At 46.9% G+C, this 24898-nt stretch overlaps 1 protein-coding gene across 15 annotated transcripts in view; it reads right to left on the reverse strand.

Annotated features, from left to right (window-relative positions):
- Window positions 1-874: 874 nt before the first annotated feature.
- The window catches only part of scube2 (signal peptide, CUB domain, EGF-like 2), a 229035-nt gene continuing 205011 nt past the window's right edge, over window positions 875-24898 (reverse strand). For 9 of the 15 annotated variants that reach the window (XM_038808152.1, XM_038808154.1, XM_038808150.1 and 6 more), the window contains 5 exons: window positions 17840-18001; window positions 11646-11843; window positions 9051-9203; window positions 6562-6641; window positions 875-2054 (listed from right to left, as the gene is read on the reverse strand). In XM_038808152.1, coding sequence (XP_038664080.1) covers window positions 1902-2054; window positions 6562-6641; window positions 9051-9203; window positions 11646-11843; window positions 17840-18001 — 746 coding nt within the window. In that variant the 3' untranslated portion in view covers window positions 875-1901. Of the gene's footprint in view, window positions 2055-6560; window positions 6642-9050; window positions 9204-11645; window positions 11844-17839; window positions 18002-24898 lie in introns of those variants that run through there. The other 6 variants (XM_038808163.1, XM_038808156.1, XM_038808151.1 and 3 more) reach the window with 5 other exon arrangements.

Genomic DNA, 24898 nt, shown 5'->3' on the forward strand with positions numbered 1-24898 from the left:
CCCCACCGGGTACGGGAGAATCCCGCCCTACAATACCTAGGAACAATATGGAGTAGGAAAGAACTCACATTAGAAACATTATGAAATCTCAACAATGAAAGTACAAGTGCAAACATACTCATTGCCACACATAAGCATAACTACATAAAGACTATTTTGACGTCCAAGTGGCTTAATTGATATATCATGTTCAATAAACATTGAATGCAGAAATAAGATATTTGTCGCTTATTAAAAACAAAATACTGCAGATGCTGTAAATATTGTCAATACTGAGCAGGTCTGGCAGCGTCTATGGAGAGAAACAGAATTGAAGTTTCAGATCAATGACATTTCACTAGAACCCATCAGTTCTGATGAAGGTTCATCAACCTAAAACATTTAACTGTGGATGCGGTTTAACCGGAAAAAAACCTACAGCGGGTTTTGGGCACTTTTAGCGGGGTGCTTCTTGGTGGCTGCAGCGCGGAGAAAGACCCCGCTATTCAGCGGCACTTGACCATTTCTTTTGGCCTTGGGGTGTTTCTCTCTGCCAAAGCCTGACTTAGCGTCATTTTCTGCTGGAGTCCTCACAGATCAGGGGACCATTTTGTCTGGCCGTACTGATCTCCCCCTCCTCCACCAACCCCCTTACCAATTCAGTGCCCCCAGGGCCCAATCCCTGGAAATGCCAACCTGGCACCCAGGTGCCCTGGCAATGCCAACCTGGCAGTGCCAGGGTGGCACTGCCAGGCTTCCCAGGTGGCACTCTAATCTTGGCAGTGCCACAGTGCCCTAGTGCCAGAGTGAGTGTCAGGTGCCAGCCTGTCTCGTGTCCAACCACCCAGGGGTCTCCAAAGGCCTGGGAAACCCCCCCCCCCCCCCCCCCCCCCCCGCAACGTGCCATTACGACTGGTCCACGTTTGTGAAAGCTAGTACTAATTGGCACCCTGGTGAGGTATCCCAGGTGCCGCCGTTGGGTTCCAGGCGCCGAGAGAATCCTGGTGATCTGGATCGCACCCAGTGAGGATGAGATCCATATCGCAACATCTTGCAAGACTCCGTTAAATCTCACGAGGCGTTTCAAACGTCACAAATCGTTCCGATCCCAAGTCAGGCGCGACAAGGACATTAAATCGCACGGTGTTACTCTCCATAAATACTGTCTGACCTGCTGAGTATTTGCAGCATTTTCTGGTTTCATTTTACATTATATTAGAAAGCTGCACAACACTGATTAAGATCAACCACAATATCATTTTACTGTTTTAACAGCAGAGTTTAATATTGACAACAGTTCACTCGAATAAGACCACTAAATTTAACAAAGAATAAGTGGCTGTGATAGTGACTGATTTTCTGGATCAGATATTGCATGTCAATGATAGACAAGCTCTCTGCAGTTGACTGGCATATAATGCAGTCTTCCTACATATGCTTTACATGTCAGTTCTATTAAATACCTGCATTTATGTCAGGAATAGTTAGATTAAAATATTGTAATTCTGTAGAGGACCACCAATGCATCTTGTTTTTGGAAATCAATTATGTTTTCAAAAGCCACTGGTATCATTGCTGAGTGGTTCCACAGCACTTTTTTTTAAAGTTCTACAACAGTATTACTTTGTCAAAAAAACTACTAGGGCAAGTATGTAGATAGGACAATTGTGTTGCTTCATATAAATTAAAAGAAAGTGAATATTGTCTTTTTTTCCAAGTGACCTTATTTCTATTCCATCATGAACGGTTTATAGTGTTCAATGTTTTGGTACTTAACTGAGTGCAATGACGCAAGACATCCAGACTTTAGGTTCCTATGTAAAGGAGTTCGTACAAACTGCAGGTGAACAGATTAAATTAAACATTTTTAGTCTTTCTGATGAAATTTCAAAATGTTCAATAAGGATGTCAGAATTTCTCAACTATTTGTATGGCCGTAGAAATCTTGAAACTTTTGAGCGCAATAGTCTAATAAATGACCTTGGAAACATTTCTCGGGATTCTTGTGCTGTGTATTTAAAATAATTCTGTGGATGAGCTAACACATCAAACAGAGCCTTGATGAGTTTCTTGTCCTGAAAAAAAAACATAAGTGTCAATCAAAATCTAAGTTTAGTAGTCATTGATAGATCAAATTATTAGAAAGGGTCAATATGGCATTCAATATGTAATTCTGATTTTAATAAAACTTGTGATAACATTCTTTGACTATGAAACATTTGTATTTATGTATTTGCGGCAAGCTTACAGGTAAATCTTTCATGGTGTCCATGGTTCTGAATGAGAAAAGGGTAATATTTGTCCCCACTAATTAAGGATGACTAATGACCTCCATAGATAAGTTTATATGGGATCAGTAGTGTGCTGCCATTATCAATGGAAGCTATTTCTATCTAAATGACTGCTTGCGAAAAGTGTGTAAAATGGAACTTGAGAGGATGGGAACACAATATTGTAATTAACTGATATTTTTGCATAATCAAAAATATCAAGAATGGGCCAAATCTTGCTGGAACAATAATAGCACGTTACGCTAGTATTAGTGCATAAATCAGCCAGTGAGTTCAGTATGGTGGGGGAATGTGTCATGAGTTGCAAATCTTCTGAAATTGGTCAATTCATGCTCTTCTGCCGTTCTATCCACTCTACCTAGGACCCTGATAACTTTGAACACGTCACTCAAATCTTCCCTCAATCTTCTTTGTCCTGTAGAAAACACAACAGCCGATCCAATCTTTCCTCATAGCTAAAATTCTCCATTCCCGGCAATATTCTTTCAAATCTCCTCTGTACCCTTGTTAGTGCAATCACATCCTATCTCTAAAGTAGTGGGATTAATATTACACACTTATGAAGATATTCTAATAATGCACCTGTCAATTTTTGATTGATACTTGCTCCATGAAGTGCCATGGGATAGTTTGTTATGTTAAAGTCACAACATGAGGTTATAAAAAGAATAAAAGGATACAACTAAAAGCTCCGTATCTGAATTCATGTAGCTTTTGAAACAAAACAGATGAAATGAGAGTAAATAAATAAGTATAATTTGACAGATTGCAGATCTGAAGATTGGACAGAATATAAGGAACAGCAAAGGATGACTAAGAGAATAGTGAGGGAATAGTTAGAGTACAAGAGAAAGCTAATCAGAAAGATAAAAACAGATGGTAAGAGTTTGTAGAAATATTTAGAAGTGAAAAGAATTAACAAAGTGAGTGTTGGTCCTGTAGAAAGTGAGTATTGAGACTTGACAATGGAAAACCAGGAGATGGCAGATGAATTGAATGAGTATTTTGCATCAGTCTTCACTATAGAGGATACAAGTAACATCTCAGAATCCGTTATAAACCAGGAAATGGATGGGAAGGAGGTACACAGGAAAATTAGTCAACGGATAAGGGGTACTGAGTAAAATGTTGGAGCTACAGGCTAACAAGAACCCGTATTGGCATTTTTTGACCCAGACGGGGAAGCCAAAAACTCGACAGATGCGAGCCAGGATGACATTGGTGCGGTCCTGCTGCAACGCGATGACACCTCATCCTGGGCACCGGTTGCCTACGCATCAAGGGCAATGACGCCCACCGAACAAAGGTTTGCACAAATTGAGAAGGAATGCCTCGGCCTCCTCACTGGCATTCTCAAGTTTCATGACTATGTCTACAGCCTGCCGACATTCACAGTCAAGACGGATCACAGACCCCTGGTCCACATTATCCACAACGGCCTTAATGACATGACGCCTCGGTTGCAGTGCATCCTCCTCAAACTCAGAAGGTACGACTTTGACCTGGTCTACACGCCTGGCAAGGAGCAGATCATTGCCGATACACTGTCCCGCTCCATCACAGTGCCTAGTGAACCACTGAGCGTCATCCAGCACATTGAGTCACAGGTTGAGTCACAAGTGCAGCTGTGTGCCAGCACCCTCCGGCATCTAATGAGAAGGTGATTCGTATCCGTGAGGAGACAGCCAAAGACCCCCCTCTTGCAGCGTGCTATGCAACACTTAGCTAATGGCTGGCAAAAAGGGCAGTGCTCTCAATTTTTCAATGTAAAGGATGACCTGACGGTGGTTGATGGTATCCTCCTCAAACTGGACCGGATTGTAATTCCACACAGTCTCCAGAGCTTGGTGCTCCATCAAATCCATGAGGGCCACCTGGGTGTGGAAAAGTGCAGACGCAGAGCCAGGCAGGCTGTCTACTGGCCCGGGATCAGCCAGGACATCGCAAACATGGTCCTTAACTGTCAACGCTTCCAGCCAGCGTAGAGTAAGGAGACACTTCAACAGCATGAAATCGAAACCTTTCCGTGGTCCAAGGTTGGCATCGACCTTTTTTTTAATGCAAATGGTCATGATTACGTGTTAATCATTGATTATTTTTCCAATTACCCTGAAGTCGTGAAGCTCTCAGACCTCACATCTCGGACCGTCATCAAGGCCTGTAAGGAGACGTTCTTCAGGCATGTTATCCCACTCACTGTCATGAGTGACAATGGCCCGTGCTTCAGCAGCCATGAATGGTCTCTGTTTTCCCAGTCGTATCAGTTCAAACACGTCACTTCGAGCCCACACTATCCGCAGTCAAACGGAAAAGTTGAGAAAGGGGTGCACATAGTGAAGCAGCTCATCTGCAAGCCACTGATTCTGCGTCTGACATTTGCCTTGCTCTGCTTGCATACAGGGCGACCCCACTGTCCACTGGCACGTCGCCGGCTCAACACCTGATGAACAGGGACCTGCGAACGACACTTCCAGACATACACTTGCCCAACCTGGATCACCTCCTGGTGCTGCAGAAGGTGCAGTAACTCTGAGACCGGCAAAAACAGGGCTATGGTGGCCATGTCACCGATTTGCCCATGTTATCCCCGTCAGACACTGTTCAGGTCAAGATCCCTGATGGAAGCTGGTCAGCTCCAGCTGTCGTTCGACAGGCTGCCTCCCGCTCGTATGTTGTGCGTCTGGCTGATGATTCTGTTGTGCAACGAAACAGACGGGGACTGCGCAAAGTTGCCTGCCCGCAACCACATTCTTCTCGTTTCCTTCTGTTGTTTTGCCACCTCCTGATACCTCGACTCGCGAGGCCACCAGTCAGGCTTCAATCCCACCCATCAAGGCGCTGTCGTCCCAACCATCTCACCGGCGGTCGACCAGGATTAGACGCAAGCCATAGAGACTGGACTTAATGAACATTTGTTCTGTTTGCTATGCTCTGTGTTCTCGCATTAGACAACTGTTTTCACATGTACATACGTTCACTGCATGTATATCAGTCAAGGGTGTTGTTACAATCTCACACCTCCAACATGTGGCTAAGAGCTAGTCTGGTTCAGTCAGACAAAGTAACCACACTTAAGTTAGCAGAGAGTCGAACTCACAGAGAACTGTGCTAACTGTGCTATTAGTTCAATGAACCTGATTGAACTAACTTCAAGGTCTGGAGTATCTTTCTGATCTAAGCTGCATACAGTTGCAGCCACTGTTAGACCAGTGTACCTAACATGACAACCCTTTCCTAATTCCTGCTACCCCAAACAAAAATGTTTAAAGCTGCAAGTTTTAGAAGTGTCAGAAGCTTGAAAGCCAGTACACTTCAAACTGCTTGAAATCCCTTGACAGCCTTTGAAATGTAAATCTTTCATTAAATTTCACACTGCAACACATTGCCTCAGTCAGGGTTTGACAGTTTTATTACTCCAGAGACAGCTGCTTGATGGATTGTTGAATGTTCCGTCCCTTCATGCTTGAATGCATCCCCATTACCCTGCTTTGATGATAACCATAATGTGTATAAAACGCTTGCTGTGATTAACAACTGCTCACCACATTAAAAGCAGCTAAGTGCTTGACGTCATCTTTTTCACAGCAGACAGCACTTAGCTCTCTGCTGTGGAAACCCACTACCAGCGGCGGGGGCAGCGGAAAATCAACCCCAGCACTTCCAACAGCGAAGCACTTCTCCAGTCTAGCACTGAGTGTCAGCTCTGAATTATGTGCTCAAGCCCTGGAGTGGGACTTGAACCCAGCCCTTACAACGCAGAGGCAAGAGTACTACCAACTGAGCCACAGCTGATCCAAGTGAGATGTTCCACTTATTTTGGAAGTAAGAATTCATTCCATGCTATTCTGAGCCGGGAAAGTATTTACTAGTGCACCAGACCTAGGAAACAGATAGATTTAGAGGATGAAAATAAAAGTTACCACAGAAAATATTAATTTTTATTTAAATTGTTTTTCCAATTAAGGGGGAATTTAGCAAGGCCAATCCACCTCCCCTGCACATCTTTGGGTTGTGGGGGTGAGACCCATGCAGACATGGGGAAAATGTGCAAATTCCACCCAGACAGTGACCGGGCCGGGATTGAACCCGGGTCCTCGGCGCCATGAGGCAGCAGTGCTAACCACTGCACCACCGTGTCGCCCACAGAAAATATAAATGATCACTTATCATGATTCTACTTAAAGGATGCTATTAAATGTGATCCTTTATGTATCAATTTTGTTGAATGAAAACTTGTGAAAAAGCTGCATTCAAATATGTCCTCTTCCAATATTGATTTGTTGTAATCTACCTTCAGTATTTCTTGATGGTTCTCAGATGCATACAATCGACCATCTCGAACTATATCCTCAATCAGCTCTTGATAATCCTCTATAACAGAAGAAAAGAAGGTGGTGATGTGACTGGACAACAGAACACATGCTCTTTTTCTTCTCTCCTTTCATTTTCTGAAAGATTTCTTGCATTGCTGGGAAAAGAATCATATTGGGTGAGATTTAATGGAAATGAATCAGAGGCCCGTTTCAGGCACATTTAACCAGGTGTTTCTAGGCACTTACAGCGCCGAGAACGACCTCGCTATTAAACGGGGCTCTGCTTCTTTTCCGGGCCTCGGCAAGGAACACTCCGCCAAGACCGCACTTAGGCTCACTATGGGGGGCACAGTAGCACAGTGGTTAGCATTGTTGCTTCACAGTGCCAGGGACTCGGGTTCACCCAGCTACGGTCACTGTCTCCGTGGTCCCTCTTGGCAGGGAGAAATGTAAAATGTCATGTAATGACAGGATCAAATACAAACGGAAAATAAAGGAAATACTTAGCAAGTCTGGCAGCATCTGAGGAGAGAGAAACAGAGTTAACATTTCTGGTTGATGATCTTTCATCAGAACTGAGAAAAGTTAGAAATGTAATAGGTTTTAAACAAGTGAAAGGGGGAGAGCGGGAGAGGAACAAAACATGTGTGTGATAAGGTGGGAGGCAGGAGAGGTAAAATGACAAAAGGGTGCATGATGGAAGGCCAAAGGGAGTGGTAATGAGACAAGGAAAAAAAAATGTCAAGAGGGAGTCTCAATGAAATAATCATGAGCAGCTGCCATCTGAAAGCAAAAAGGGGGAAAGAGAAAATCAAGACAGCACGGTAGCATTGTGGATAGCACAATCGCTTCACAGCTCCAGGGTCCCAGGTTCGATTCCGGCTTGGGTCACTGTCTGTGCGGAGTCTGCACATCCTCCCCGTGTGTGCGTGGGTTTCCTCCGGGTGCTCCGGTTTCCTTCCACAGTCCAAAGATGTGCAGGTTAGGTGGATTGGCCATGATAAATTGCCCTTAGTGTCCAAAATTGCCCTTAGTGTTGGTTGGGGTTACTAGGTTATGGGGATAGGGTGGAAGTGTTAACCTTGGGTAGGGTGCTCTTTCCAAGAGCCGGTGCAGACTCGATGGGCCGAATGGCCTCCTTCTGCACTGTAAATTCTATGAAAGACAGAAAGCCCCACATTCAGCAAAGAAAAAGGAACCAAAATGGGATGTACAATCCAAAATGGTTGAACTCAATCTTGAGTTCAGTAGGCTGTAAAGTGCCCAGTCAAAAGATATTTGTCCTTTAGCTTGCATTGAGCTTCATTGGAAGGAAGACAAGGGTAGAAAGTTCAGAGTGGGAGCTGGGCGGAGACTAGAAGCTTGGGGTCACGCTTTTGGACTGTAGGGTGATGTCCTACTAAGTGGCCATCCAATCTACGTTTGAGCTCCCCAATGTGGAAAAGGCCACATCGGGAGCTGCAAAGGCTGTGTACTAAATTGAAAGAAGTACAAGAAAAATGTTGTTGACCTGGAAGGAATGTTTGCGGTCTTGGATGGTGAGAAGGGAGGAGGTAAAAGGACAAGTGTTGAATCCCCTGCACTTGCATGGAAAGGTAGAGTAGCAAGGGGAGGAGGTGACTGAAGAGTGGACTAGGGTATTGCAAAGGAACGGTCCTTTGTAATGCTGAAAGGGGAGGGAAGGGGGACTATGTGTTTGGTGGTATCACACTGGAGCAGATGAAAGTGGCAAAGACGATCCATTGAATATGGAAGCTAGTATGTGGAAGACAAGGGAAACACTATCGACGTTCTGAAAGAGAGCAGAAGGGGTGAGAGCAGAATGCGTGAAATGCAATGGACACAGTGATGTACCGTCAATTACCATGAGACGACAATGGTGAAGCAATTGAGGCTTTATTGCACAAGATGTTGTGCCTCCTGCAGCTGGAACCAGAATGGGAGCAGCGCAGGAGAGCATACACATTTATACGCCGCCTGCTGGGAGGAGCCAGCAGGCAGGGATTTACCATGGTACCTGTAATACATGGGCAGTACCGTAATACATGCAATATGTTACTAGTGGTGTTTACCACACACAGTCAAGGACCCGATCAACTATAGGAATCCTCGATTGAGAAAAAAGGGAGTCATATTGGAAGTAGATCATCAGAATGAATGCAAAGGAGAGAGAGAAAGTAGGAGAATGAAATAAGGTCCTTACGGGAAGGTGGGTGTGAGGAACTAGAAGGTAGCTGTGGGAGTCAGTAGACTAGCACTGAATAATCCTTAATAGTCTATCCCCAGAAATGGAGAGAGTGAAGTCAAGCAAGGAACGGGAAGAGTTGCAAATGGACCATGTGAAGGTGCAGGAAGGATGGAAATTGGAAGCAAAGTTGATGAAATTTTCCGGTTCAGGACAAAAGCAGGAAATAGCACCAATAGTCATTCAATTTAAGTGTTTTATAGAGGAGGTATCTGTATTTACCATCATATGTAACATATGGAACCTGAAATCCTTTGTCACTGTTCCCTTCATTGGACTTGAATTGAATCCATAATTTTCTTGATCTTGAGGTGAATGCTATGGGTCGTTCATAGGTCTGACAGGTTTCATAGGTTGTCACTGAATTAGACAATGCTGGTCAATTACACAAGAACAGACTTAGTCATTGATATTGATCATTTCTGAACGTTACCAATTCATCCAAATCACAGATCAAATTATATTACCAAGCAGCTTTATGCTACATTTTAAACATCACACCTAATATTGTTGTTCTGTTTAATGCAAAGGTCACAATCAACTGTCGACTGCAACATCTAACATTTATTCTCTTGGAAATAACAATAATAACAACAATCTTTATTATTGTCATAAGTAGGCTTACATTAACACCACAATGAAGTTACTGTGAAAAGCCCCTAGGCGCCATACTCCGGCGCCTGTTCGGGTACACTGAGGGAGAATTCAGAATGTCCAATTCAGCAAACCAGCACGTCTTTCGGGACTTATGGGAGGAAACCGGAGCACCCGGAGGAAACCCACGCAGACACAGGGAGAACGTGCAGACACCGCACAGTGACCCAAGCTGGGAATCGAACCTGGGGTCCTGGCGCTGTGAAGCAGCACTGCTAACCACTTTGCCTATGGGAGGGGGCCAGCTGCATCGCAAACTGTTTGGCGCCTGGGGGTTAGCAGGGTACGTGCTTATGTTTGACTTGATGCCATGAGACTTCATGGGGTCCAGATCCGATGTTGAGGACTCCCAGGGAAACTCCCACCCGACTCTATACCACTGTGACACCACCTCTGGTGGATCTGTCCTGCTGGTGGGACAGGACATGGTTTAATACAACTGAATGGCTTGCTCGGTCATTTTTTAATTTGAAAATATTTTATTGGAGGCATTTTCAAATATATAAGAACGTAAGAACTAGGAGCAGGAGTAGGCCATCTGGCCCCTCGAGCCTGCTCCGCTATTCAATGAGATCATGGCTGATCTTTTGTGGACTCAGCTCCACTTTCCGGCCCGAACACCATAACCCTTAATCCCTTTATTCTTCAAAAAACTATCTATCTTTACCTTAAAAACATGTAATGAAGGAGCCTCAACTGCTTCACTGGGCAAGGAATTCCATAGATTCACAACCCTTTGGGTGAAGAAGTTCCTCTTAAACTCAGTCCTAAATCTACTTCCCCTTATTTTGAGGCTATGTCCCCTAGTTCTGCTTTCACCCGCCAGTGGAAACAACCTGCCTGCATCTATCCTATCTATTCCCTTCATAATTTTAAATGTTTCTATAAGATCCCCCCTCATCCTTCTAAATTCCAACGAGTACAGTCCCAGTCTACTCAACCTCTCCTCATAATCCAACACTTTCAGCTCTGGGATTAACCTAGTGAATCTCCTCTGCACACCCTCCAGTGCCAGTATGTCCTTTCTCAAGTAAGGAGACCAAAACTGAACATAGTACTCCAGGTGTGGCCTCACTAACACCTTATACAATTGCAACATAGCCTCCCTAGTCTTAAACTCCATCCCTCTAGCAATGAAGGACAAAATTCCATTTGCCTTCTTAATCACCTGTTGCACCTGTAAACCAACTTTCTGTGACTCATGCACTAGCACACCCAGGTCTCTCTGCACAGCGGCATGCTTTAATATTTTATCGTTTAAATAATAAATAAGAAAAACAAAATGCGGCAACAACAAACAGCCAAAACATCCTGACACACACCCCAAAAATTTCCCCCCCCAAACTCTACCCACTGCCACCCCAGCACCTGCTCCCCTTTTTTGACCTTTAACCCAGATCCCTAGCCCAAACAGAAAAAGAACCCCCCACCCCCCCTGTTGATAGAGACCTGGTGGTGCTCTCAAGCATGTATAGTGGAAATATTTTTGGACAAAATACAAAAACAGAATAATTAATTTGTGTATTTTTTTCAATGCAGGTTGCCGAGCGCATTTGCTGTCTTTGAGCATATTTGATAGTTTTGAGCGCATTTGATGCCTTTTGCAATTTGTTTGCAGTTGATGTAAAAGATGGAAAAATGCTGATGAAGCATGTAAACCTCATTCCAGGTCAGAATATTTAATGTCAAATGATTGCTGATCAATTTTGAGTGCATTTTTAATGCAGAAATGCTATCAGAATTTTCAGGTAGGGTGTCACATAGTACTGAGCTATGCACAGCAGGAAGGTTTTAAGTTTAATCCCTTTTGCTGAGTTTTCTGGGAGAGGGGAGAGAATGATGAATAGGTCTCAGTAAGAGAAAGAAAGCTGGTCAGGATTTCTGTTTCTCTGCCCAATCAGGAACCTCTGCTATTTATCTGTGCATATGTATATACAGCACATTGCATGCACTTAGATTAACCTGAGTGTAATGTTTTACTAAAGATTGTAATATATTGTAGAACTATAATTAACTGCAGAATAATATTCCCATCACCTTCAACACGGGAGCTGAATCTAAACTGGGAGTTTAGATTCTTGTCAAGAGATAAATGCAAACTTGTTAAAAACTCTAATTGAAAAACATTATAAAATTATGAATTTTATTTGTGTTCTGACTTACAGCTTTTTCTCATGACTAAGTAGTCACCACATTCATCATCAATTGGTAGAAATATTTCTGGGACCACAATAAGAATGCGGCGCTTTGGAGGTGGACTTAAGTTCCAGGTGCATTCAACATTTGCAGGGTAGTCCCCAGGGTAGTTTGGAGACTCAATATATCCAGTATAGTCTCCAAGTTCTCCTCCACATTGTCTGTCTGATACATAATAACCATAAAGAATTTAATTAAGAACTGCTCAGTGCTTTACCATTAAGACATCTTAAGCTCGCAAATCAACAAGAGTTCTAAAACACTGACATTCAAATATGGGAGCACTGATGACAATATACCAGACTGATATACAAGTTTTCCCTTCCCTCATCTAGACTCCTGAAAAGCATATCCATTCTGAAACCACTGATTTTTCAAAATTTCTCCAAGGTTTATTTATCTTTAACTATTTCCTTGTGCATTTTTTTGTGTAATGTCAAATGTTCAGCATGGCCAAAATATGAATAGAACAACCACAATTATGATTCAAAATATAGTTGCCATAGTATCACATGCAGCAGTCAAAGAAGAGGAGACCCATATCAGGAGAAAGGACTGATCTGTCCCTAAAGGGGAGTCACACAAGCCCCAGTCCTAAACAGGACAACACACTGTCTACCTGGGCCTGGAAAAGTGAAAGGCGCTAGACAAAAATAAGAGACTAACTCACACTGGGGGAACTTCTTCAAACATAGCGAGGACATAACTAATCCTATCAACCAACCTCCCCCCCCTCCGGCTTTGCTCATCTTCCCAGCTAGGATAAAGAGACTGTGCACAAATCCTGAACTCAACATTCATCATAACATGATTTAAATGTATTAAATGAGGATAACTAACAGTGCAGAATATTTACACCCAACATATTCACTTCCCTGCAAGCAAATATATTGACAATATCAACAGGCAATGCATAGTTGTCATGGAACTAAATCCAGGATAGCAACTGAAATGCGAGGCTGCTCTCTGGTTAAGATTTCTCCACTGGTGTGCAAAGAAAGTAGAATCAAGATAAAGCAGGATCAAAAACAGTGAAAAATGTTCCATGGATTCCATCGATCGAAACACAGTCTCTCATAGACCTCTTACAGACCTCTTATAGAGGTCTATAAAATAATGAGATGCATAGATAAGGTAGACAGTCAACTTCTTTTCCCAAAGGTAGGGAGTCTAAAACTAGAGGGCATAGGTTTAAGGTTTGGGGGGGTGAGAGATGCAAAAGGGTCCAGAGGAGCAATTTTTTCACACAGATGGTGGTGAGTGTCTAGAACGAGCTGCCAGAGCAATAGTAGAGGCGGGTACAGTTTTGTATTTTAAAAAGCGTTTAGACAGTTATATGGGAAGCTTGGTAATGAGGGATATGGGCCAAATGCGGGCAATTGGGACTAGCTTAGTGGTAAAAACTGGGCAGCATGGACAAGTTGGGCCCAAGGGCCTGTTTTCATGTTGTAAACTTCTGTGACTCTATGAAGCTATAGTCCCAGATGACCATAGGCTACTTTCGCCTTTGAGGGGGAGAGCTGACTGATGGTGATTTAACCTGAGGATCACCACACGTCAGGCGAGGGACAAGATTGAGAAGGCGGGCCTTCATGAATAACCTCACTGTTATAAATTAATAACCTGTGCTGTTGGCCTTGCTCTGCATCACGAACCAGCTGTCTAGCCAACTGAGCTAAACTGGCCCCCAATTAATAAACAATAATTACTGACATTGGAAATATCTCAAGTATTTACAAGACAACTCAGCTTTAATTTGGTAAAACATCGCAATGTCCTTCCCAGGAGTATTATCAAACAGAACAAGCCACGTTAGGCAGATGACCCAAAAACGTAGGGCGAGATCCAGCAGTCATGCTGCACCAAAAAAGCAGCTCGCCGCTACGCACCATGGCCGATGAAAGCCGGGAGACGCCGTTTCCCAGGATCTACTCGGCTCACCACACCTCTCAAGATCCAACACAATCTCGCGAGACATTGCGATGTGAATCCCGCCCATTGTAGGCGGGATCACTTTTTGGCATATCTGCATATTATAGTGAGGCAATAGCCACACTCTAATGTGCAGATTCTCGAGGTACCTGAGGTTTTGGGACTCATCCCCTTGGCCTCAAAGACCTCGGGTGAACGATGTTCAACACTGGTCTCCACAAGTGGGGACCAGGCAGGACAGCACTCGTGGGGGTCTCCCAGAGGATTGGAGGCTCCCAGCTGCATGTCCTCAGGGCAGGGTGATACCCTTGCACAGCTGGTGCCACCAGGGCTCCCTGACAGTACCATCTTGACACCCTGACAGTGTCAGACTGGCGTTGACCTCCCATAGTGCGTTCAGGCTGGGGGTGGGGTCACGGATTGCTTCGTAGGGCCCCGGTGATTGGGAGGCCAGTTTTAAATGGCTTCCCGATCTCTCGCTACACTGGGGAGTTCCGGCAAGCGGAGCTCCATATTGTACAAAACGGGGCTTTGTATAGCCTCGGCCACACATTCCCTGTTACGGCCCCTTACACAACGTAAGTCGTGTTGAATAGCCATGTCTGAGCGCTGCGAAACACCTGGTAAACTCGCTCACTCGAGGACTTTGTTCCCTTTTGGGAGAATCACACCCTTGGTCAAAGATTTTAAGGAGTGCCTTAAAGGCAGACACAGAAGTATAGAAGCAGAGCGGTTTAGGATGGGAAATCTCGAGCTTAGGGCCTTAAGGGGTATGTGAGGCAGGACCACCAAGGCTGAAGTGAGTAATATCGGAGATGCTCAAGAAAACCGCATTAGAGGGACGCAGGTATTTTGATGGTTGTGAGGTTGGTGGAAATTACAGGTATAGGGAGAGACAAGGCGGGAAAGAGAATTGAAAATCATTTTGTGATCGAGTCAGTGTTTAACGAGGAGGGTTAGGGTTAGGGAGCCAATGTAGATCAGCCAAACGCAAAGAATGATTGGTGAACAGGATTATGAAGAGTCACCATCGACTGAAATGTTAACTCTGTTTCTCTACAAAGACACTGCCTGAGTGCTTGGTGATTTCTGATTTTTTTGTTATTACTTCAGATTTCCAGCATTTAGTATTTTATTTTTGTATTAGTGTTCGCTCCTGAAAAACCCAACTCCATTAAGTCTTAGACTTCTCAACCAGCGGAAATACTCCATTAATCCTAGACTCCTCAACCAGTGCAAACAGCTTTTTTCCATTTATCCTATCAGCTCCATCCAATATCTTGAAAACTTCAATCAAATCACAAATATTTTGTAATTTCCAGGGTTTAGGAAATCTTTCTGAATAATTTAAACGTGCAGTTCACACCCCATTCTGATAAATCTATGCTGCATTCCCTCCAAGGCTTCCTAACGTGTGATGCCCAGAACTGTCGTCAAGTATGGTCTAACCGCAGCTTTGTATAGAACATAGAACATTACAGCGCAGTACAGGCCCTTTGGCCCACAATGTTGCACCGTCCTGTGAAACCCTTCTAAAGTCCCTCTACACTATTCCCATATCGTCCATATGCCTATCCAATGACAATTTGAATGCGTTTAGTGTTGGCGAGTCCACTACTGTTGCAGGCAGGGCATTCCACGCCCTTACTACTCTCTGAGTAAACAACCTACCTCTGACATCTGTCCTGTATCTATCTCCCCTCAATTTAAAGCTATGTCCCCTCATGCTACACATCACCATCCGAGGAAAAAGGCTCTCGATGTCCACCCTATCTAATCCTCTGATCATCTTGTATGCCTCAATTAAGTCCCCTCTTAACCTTCTTCTCTCTAACAAAAACAGCCTCAAGTCCTTCAGCCTTTCCTCATATGATCTTCCCTCCATACCAGGCAACATTCTTGTAAATCTCCTCTGTACCCTTTCCAATGATTCCACATCCTTCCTATAATGTGGCGACCAGAACTGCACACAATACTCCAAATGCGGCCGCACCAGAGTTTTGTACAACTGCAACATGACCTCATGGCTCCGAAACTCAATTCCTTTACCAATAAAAGCTAACACACTGTACACCTTCTTAACAACCCTCTCAACCTGGGTGGCAACTTTCAGGGATCAATGGACATGGACACCGAGATCTCTCTGCTCGTTCACACTACCAAGAATCTTACCATTAGCCCAGTACTCTGCCTTTCTGTTATTCCTTCCAAAATGAATCACCTCACACTTTTCTGCATTAAACTCCATTTGCCACCTGTCAGCCCAGCTCTGCAGCTTATCTATGTCCCTCTGTAACTTGTAACATCCTTCTGCAGTGTCCACAACTCCACCGACTTTAGTGTCATCTGCAAATTTACTCACCCATCCTTCTACGCCCTCCTCCAGGTCATTTATAAAAATGACAAACAGCAACGGCCCCAAAACAGATCCTTGTGGCACACCACTAGTAACTGGACACCAGTCAGAGCATTTACCCATCAACCACCACTCTTTGTCTTCTATCAGCTAGCCAATTTCTGATCCAAACTGTTAAATCACCCTGAATCCCATGCCTCTGTATTTTCTGCAATAGCCTATCGTGGGGAACCTTATCAAACGCTTTACTGAAATCCATACACACCACATCAACTGCTTTACCCTCATCCACCTGTTTGGTCACCTTCTCGAAGAACTCAATGAGGTTTGTGAGGCACGACCTACCCTTCACAAAACCATGTTGACTATCTCTAATCAAATTTTTCCTTTCCAGATGATTATACATCCTATCTCTTATAAACCTTTCCAAGACTTTTCCCACAACAGAAGTAAGGCTCACTGGTCTATAGTTACCGGGGTTATCTCTACTCCCCTTCTTGCACAAGGGGACAACATTTGTTATCCCCCAGTCCTCTGGCACTATTCCTGTAGACAAAGATGACTTAAAGATCAAAGCCAAAGGCTCAGCAATCTCCTCCCTAGCTTCCCAGAGAATCCTAGGATAAATCCCATCCGGCCCAGGGGACTTATCTATTTTCACACTTTCCAGAATCGCTAACACCTCCTCCTTATGAACCTCAAGCCCTTCTAGTCTAGTAGCCTGTATCTCAGTATTCTCCTCGACAACTTTGACTTTTTCCTGTGTGAATACTGACGAAAAGGCACCTCTTCTATCTCTTCGGACTCTACGCACAGCTTCCCACTACTGTCCTTGACTGGCCCTACTCTTACCTTAGTCATTCTTTTATTCCTGACATACCTATAGAAAGCTTTAGGGTTATCCTTGATCCTACCTGCCAAAGATTTCTCATGTCCTCGCTTGGCTCTTCTTAGCTCTCTCTTTAGAGCCTTCCTAGCTAACTTGTAACTCTCAAGTGACCCAACTGAACCATCACGTCTCAACTTCACATAAGCTTCCTTCTTCCTCTTGACAAGTGATTCAACTGCTTTAGTAACCCATGGTTCCCTCACTCGACCACTTCCTCCCGGCCTAACAGGTACATACTTATCAAGGACATGCAGCAGCTGTTCCTTGAACATGCTCCACATTTCCATTGTGTCCATCCCCTGCAGTTTTCCTCTCCTGGCGATGCATCCTAAGTCTTGCCTCATCGCATCATAATTGCCTTTCCCCCAGCAATAACTCTTGCCCCTGCGGTTTATACCTATCCCTTTCCATCGCTAAAGTAAACGTAATCGAATTGTGGTCACTATAACCAAAATGCTCACCTACCTCCAAATCTAACACCTGTCCTGGTTCATTACCCAGTACCAAATCCAATACGGCCTCGTCTCTTGTTGGCCTATCTACATACTGCATCAGGAAACCCTCCTGCACACATTGGACAAAAACGGATCCATCTAAAGTACTCGAACTATAGTGTTTCCAGTCAATATTTGGAAAGTTAAAGTCCCCCATAACAACTACCCTGTTATTTTTGCTCCTATCCAGAATCATCTTTGCAATCCTTTCCTCTACATCTCTGGAACTTTTCGGAGGCCTATAGAAAAGCCCTAACAGGGTATAGATGAAGCATAACTTCTTCCTCATATCCTAGTCTTCTAGTTAATAAAACCCAATGTTCCATTCACATTTAGGATTATTTTCTGTACCTGTACATCATATTTAATGTTCTATGTACTTGAACCCCCAAGTACTTAGGACCCTCCATTGTTTCTAGCTTTTCACCATTTATCAAGTACCTGATTTTATCCGTTTTATCTTCAATATTATATAGATATTAATACCTACTTTTACATTGAGTAATATTAGTTGATCCATCAAAATCTGTTGTAGTATTTCCAGGACAAGCAACGCAGTGATTCTGCCCTAACTCTGGCTGATACATCCCCACAAGACATCGTCTGCACCTATGTGTGTTTGTATCATAAAAATGACCTGGCGAACACTGAACTGTGGAAACAGAATGGAAGATACAAACAAAATATTAAACATTTATCAAGTGCAAAACTCTGTGACCCTACAACTAATTGAATGCTCCATCGGTTTCAAGTCATAATTCGAGCAGGAATGTTGCAGAACCCACTGGAAAAACCATGCCATGAACCCCCCCCCCCCCCCCCCCCCCCCCCACACCACACACACACACACACACCTATAAAAGGCCAAAAAGAGAACGGAGCTTAGATTTCCTACTTCCTTGGTTCAGGTGGGAGGCCAAAACACAGGTGAGATTTAGCAACTGCCATTTGCACTTCACTGGGCCCCACCACAGAGGTGAAACCCCCCCAAAAGTCATTTTTTTAATGTTAAAATTATGGCCGGGATTCCCCGAGCCCGTGCTGGCTCGGAGAATCGGAGTTGATGCCGAGACGCGATTCCCCGGCGACCGGTGAATTGGCGGCAGTCATGCGCAGTCGACGCGCCGCCGGTCGGGGGCCGTTGAAAGAGGCCCCCGTGGCGATTCTCCACGATCGACCAGCGTGCAAGCGGTTGCCGTGGGCATGCGCAGACCCGTGGCGAGCAGCGCAGGGCAATCCAGCGCCATGATGGCCCCCTGTGGGCAACAGAATCGCTGGGCCAAGAGGCCCGTTGACGCCGGCATGAAACAATCCGGTGTTTACGCCGGCGTCAACACTTAGCCGCGTTTTCAGAGAATCCCAGCCTTGTTTATCCTTTTAACACAGAGGTCCAAGGAGCAGCTGAACTACATTTCCGCAGGGCAAGGGGCTGGGTTGAGCTTGTCAGTGTGGTGAATTCATACTGTATTGTAATTCACACTGTATTGCATTGCATTGTATTATGTCCTTGTGGGCTCTGTCTGTGAGCCGTTACACGGCTCTGCCCATAGGGGGAGATGAGGAGCTTGTACAGGGCTCCACCCTTGGCTCCGCCCATGGCCCCTGACACTACCGGAAGTATAAAGTGCTGCAGCCGTGAGCCTGCTCTCAGTTCCTCTGGTCGCAGGCAGGCTCAGTTGTAAGACTATTAAAACCACAGTTTACTTCCAATCGTGTCTCTAGTGAATTGATGGTCACATCAATTTAATAGTCTTAGAAAACTTAAAGAAAACTACTATGGAGTCAGCCCTCAAACCTGATCGACTAGAACTCGACCCGCAGGCTGCAGAGGCGAAGGAAATCTTCCTACACTGGCTTCGATGTTTCAAGGTCTACCTGGCTGAATCAAGCACATCCGAGACTACAGAGGAGCAGAAACGCAGCCTACTGCATGCACGGGTGAGCCAGAGTCTCTCTACGCAACTCAATTGTACCACCTCATATACTGAGGCCCTGGCTATGCTCGACCGATTGTAACGTGCGGCCGATTAACGAGGTCTACACGCGGCACATTTTCACGACCCGCCGCCAGCGCCCCGCAGTCGCTAGAAGACTTTCTGCGCGATTTAAAAGCCTGTGCTCTGGACTTCAATTTTCAGGCTGTAACAGCCGCCCAGCATATGGAACTCGCTGTACGTGATGTATACGTTGCAGGGCTCAGGTCTAACTATGTGTGCCAGCGATTACTTGAAAAATCGGGCCCAGAACTTGGAGGACACGGTAGAGTTAGCTACGACTATGGAGGTCGCGTTCCGCAGTCTGAACTCATTCCCCGTGGACCAAGCGACCCCATCGTGGGCCCCGACCAGTGACTGCCCCACGCCTGCGCGGCCACCCACCCACTATGGAGCACCAGCGTGCCATTTTTGTGGCCAGTCCCAACACCCACGGCAGCACTGCCCGGCCCGCAACGCGACCTGCAGCAGCTGCGGTCGCAAAGGACACTATGCCCGAGTATGCCTGGCAAAATCAAAACTTTCTAACTCCCCCGCAGCCCAGAGCACTCGCCTCCCAAACTCACAGGCCCGCAGACCCCGTAATGCTGCAGCGTGTCTGCCGACTCCGTTTCCACCCGACATGTGCGACTCATGGGGGCGCCATCTTGGCAATCCTCCTCCACGCGGCCAGCCACGTGCGAGTCATGGGGCAACCATCTTGCTCGCCATCCGCCACGTGCGATCCACAGGGCGGCCATCTTGGATGCCACCTTCTTCATCACCCGCCACGTGCGATCAACGGGGGCCGCCATCTTGGCCATCAACCGAACCGAACCTCGACGACTACGACCTCAGTGGACAGTAATCACGGGGCCACTCCAGCACAGCTGATCGAGCCGCCGACTACCCGCAAGTCAACGCAATCACGTTGGACCAGTCGCGTCCGAAGCACCTCCAGAGCTCGATGATGTCCGTTAAAATCAACGGGTACAGGACACCGTGCCTCTTCGACTCCGGGAGCACCGAGAGCTTCGTACATCCTGACCTGGTAAGACGCTGTTCGTTCCCTATCTTCCCTGCACGGCAAACTATCTCCCTCGCCTCGGGCTCGCACTCAGTCCACATACAAGGGCGCACCGTCGCGACCCTAACGATTCAGGGCGCCAGCTACTCTAATTTCCAGCTGTACGTACTGCCCAACCTCTGTGCCCCACTCTTACACGGTCTCGATTTCCAATGTAATCTCAAGAGTCTAACACTCAGCTTCGGTGGACCCCTACCTCCACTCACTATCTGCAGTCTAGCGACACTAAAAATCGACCCCCCTCCACTCTTCGCTAATCTCACTGCTAACTGCAAACCCGTAGCCACTCGCAGCAGGCAGTATAGCCTGCAGGACAGGGTATTTATTAGAGCCGCAGTCCAGCGGCTCCTATGTGAGGGAGTCATAGAGGCCAGTAATAGCCCCTGGAGAGCTCAGGTGGTGGTCGTCAAGACCGGGGAAAAGTTACGAATGGTAGTTGATTATAGCCAAACCATTAGCCGGTTCACGCACCTCCCCAGAATTGCAGACATAGTTAATCAGATCGCCCAGTACCGCATATTCTCCACGGTGGATCTGAAGTTAGCACGGTAGCATGGTGGTTAGCATAAATGCTTCACAGCTCCAGGGTCCCAGGTTCGGTTCCCGGCTGGGTCACTGTCTGTGCGGAGTCTGCACGTCCTCCCCGTGTGTGCGTGGGTTTCCTCCGGGTGCTCCGGTTTCCTCCCACAGTCCAACGATGTGCGGGTTAGGTGGATTGGCCATGCTAAATTGCCCGTAGTGTCCTAAAAAGTAAGGTTAAGGGGGGGTTGTTGGGTTACGGGTATAGGGCGGATACGTGGGTTTGAGTAGGGTGATCATTGCTCGGCACAACATCGAGGGCCGAAGGGCCTGTTCTTTGCTGTACTGTTCTATGTTCTAACCAGCTCCCAATCCGCCCGGAGGACCGCCACTACACGGCGTCCGAGGCAGATGGCCGCCTCTTCCATTTCCTCCGGGTCCCCTTTGGCGTCATGAATGGGGTCTCGGTGTTCTAACGAACAATGGACCGAATGGTAGACCAGTACGGGTTGCGGGCCACGTTTCCGTACTTGGACAATGTCACCATCTGCGGCCATGATCAGCAGGACCACGACGCCAATCTTCACCTATTTCTCCAAACCGCCCAGAAACTCAACCTCACCTACAATATGGAGAAATACGTTTTCCGCACTACCAGACTAGCCATCCTCGGCTAGGTCGTGGAAAACGGAGTCCTGGGCCCCGACCCGGACCGTATGCGTCCCCTCTTACAACTCCCTCTCCCTCATTGCCCCAGGGCCCTCAAGAGGTGCCTGGGATTTTTCTCTTATTGTGCCCAGTGGGTCCCCCAGTTTGCGGACAAAGCCCGCCCATTATCTAAGACCACACTCTTCCCATTGTCAGCTGAGGCCCGCCAGGCCTTCAACTGCATTAAGGAGGACATCACCAAAGCCGTCATGCGGGCGGTGGATAAATCCGTCCCCTTTCAGGTGGAGAGCGACGCCTCAAATGTCGCTCTCGCCGCCACTCTGAATCAGGCAGGGAGACCAGTAGCTTTCTTCTCCCAAACCCTCTCCGCTTCGGAACTTCGACACTCCTCAGTCGAAAAGGAAGCTCAAGCCATTGTGGAAGCCGTACGGCACCGGAGGCACTACCTCGCAGGTAGGAGGTTTACCCTCATCACCGACCAAAGATCGGTTGCCTTCATGTTCGACAACTCGCAAAGGGGCAAAATTAAAAATGATAAAATCTTGCGGTGGAGGATCGAACTCTCCACCTATAATTACGATATCATATATCGACCGGGGACGCTCAACGAGCCCCCACATGCGCTGTCCCACGGCACGTGCGCCAGCGGCAAGACGACCGCCTGAAGGTTATCCACAACGACCTCTGCCACCCGGGGGTCACCCGGCTCGCCCACTACGTCAAAGCCTGAAATCTGCCTTTCTCCACCGAGGAGGTAAAAGCCATCACCAGGGATTGCCCGATCTGCACAGAGTGCAAACCGCACTTCTATAGACCAGACAAGGCCCACCTGGTAAAGGCTTCCCGATCCTTTGAACGCCTGAGCATCGATTTCAAAGGGACACTCCCCTCGACCAATCGAAATGTGTACTTTCTTAACGTCATTGATGAATTCTCCCGCTTCCCGTTTGCTATCCCATGCCCCTGATATGACCTCACACACAGTCATCAGAGCCCTGCACAGCGTCTTCACCCTGTTCGGTTTCCCCAGCTACGTACACAGCGACAGGGGTTCGTCCTTTATGAGCGACGAGCTGCGTCAGTACCTGCTCGGCAAGGGCATCGCCTCAAGCAGGACTACCAGCTACAATCCCAGGGGGAACTGGCAGGTGGAGAGGGAGAACGCGATGGTCTGGAAGACCGTCTTACTGACCTTCCGGTCCAGGAATCTCCCAACCTCCCATTGGCAGGAGGTCCTCCCCAACGCGCTCCATGCAATTAGGTCCCTCCTATGCACCGCCACCAACCAGACCCCTCACGAACAACTATTTGTTTTCTCTAGGGGCACTTACACAGGGGCTTCGCTCCCATCCTGGTTGAGGACACCGGGCCCTGTTCTCCTCCGAAAGCACGTCCGGACACACAAAACAGACCCGCTAGTAGAGAGAGTGCTACTGCTTCATTCGAACCCCCAATACGCCTTTATTGAATACCCCGACGGCCGTCAGGACACCGTTTCCCTCCGGGACCTGGCGCCCGCAGGATCCACCACCACCACCGCTGAGGTACCCCTCATACTACATCCCACCCAAGCCCCCACGCCTTGTGCCCCCGCGCCTATAGGTTCCCTGCCCACACTCGGCGCCCCCGTGCCTATAGGTTTCCTGCGCGTCCCGTCGCACCAGTCAGGAATGAAGCTCGGACCGAAACACCCCCGGAGTCCACCCTCATACCCACACCGATCGTCACCACCCAGCCACCCGAAGAGGCTGCAACCCCGGTGCTCCGCCGATCCCAAAGGACGACTTGGCCACCGGACCGGCTCAACTTGTAGACCCGTCACCCCCGCCGGACTTGATTTTTTAACAGGGGGTGAAAGTGGTGAATGCATACTGTATTGTAATTCACACTGTATTGCATTGCATTGTATTATGTCCTTGTGGGCTCTGTATGTGAGCCGTTGTGCGGCCCCGCCCATAGGGGGAGATGAGGAGCTTGTACAGGGCTCCACCCTTGGCCCCTCCCACTACCAGAAGTATAAAGTGCTGCAGCCGTGAGCCTGCTCTCAGTTCCTCTGGTCGCAGGCAGGCTCAGTTGTAAGACTATTAAAACCACAGTTTACTTCCAATCGTGTCTCTAGAGAATTGATGGTCACATCAGTCAGCACTTGATGACACCAGTGAGGGTAAGAGTTCATGGCCTCTGGAAATTAGGGCCCATAATGCCTGTTCCAGATTGTCCTATAATAAAAATTAAGCAATTCTTTAGGATGAGAAGACATTCCTAATTTCACAGAACACAAGCTAAAATGTTTGAAAAACACAGTTAAAAATAAATTATGCCTCATTTCCATCTCCAATCATTTCAACTGATCCGAAAATGAAATGAGATATTGAAGTGTACATTAATTTTATCATAAAGAGTCAGAAAAATCTAGCTTCCGGTGACGGCGGGCGGGAGGCAGCCGCGCGTTGGAGGGCTTCCGTTCGGGAACGGCATTGTCGGGGGTTAATGCCCGGTCCTAAGGGCAGCGGAGGCAGCAAAAGTCAGGAGACAGCACAGGGAATGGAAATGTTGAAGACCAGCAAAAAAACGGTTGTGAAAAAAGGAACTGAAAGTCTGTCGGGGAGTGGAAAGGTCACCACGGGGTCAGTAAATAAAATGGAGGCTGGAGCACCATAGGACGCTGAATTCCTTACGGCTGAATAAATAACTAAGGTGATGGCCGTGGAATTCGAAAGGCAGTTCACAAAACATATAGAAGCAATGAGGAAGGAGATGGGGGCGGTTTTGAAAGCACTGGTGGAGGAGGCGATTACCCCGGTGAGGACGGCGGTGGTGAGCGCAGTGGCAGAGGTACGGGATCAAGGTGAGGCGCTGAAGGAAGTGGAAGAGACATTACTGCAGCACTGTGATCAACTTACCTCGATGGGGAAGGGGATGCGGAAGGTGATGGAGATCAACAAGGATCTGCGAGGCAAAATGGAAGACCAGGAAAACAGAATTTGAGGATTGTGGGGCTGCCCAAAGGAGTAGAAGGACCGAGGCCGACTGAGTATTTTACCACGATGTTGGCGAAGCTATTGGGGGAGGGGGGAGGATCCCTCCCGATATGAGCTGGATTGGGCTCATCAGTCGTGGAGGCCTGTACCAAAGGCGAGTGAGCCGCCAAGAGTAGTAACTCTGTGCTTCTGTAGGTACAGTATGAAGGAGAAGATCCTGTGCTGGGCCAAGCAGAAGCGGGTGGTGCAGTGGGCTGGAGCTGGTATACGCAAATACCAGGACTTTACGGTGGAGCTGGCGAGGAGGCGGGCTGCCTTCA

The sequence above is a fragment of the Scyliorhinus canicula genome, chromosome 9, assembly GCF_902713615.1.
Source record: "Scyliorhinus canicula chromosome 9, sScyCan1.1, whole genome shotgun sequence".
Taxonomy (NCBI): Eukaryota; Metazoa; Chordata; class Chondrichthyes; order Carcharhiniformes; family Scyliorhinidae; genus Scyliorhinus; species Scyliorhinus canicula.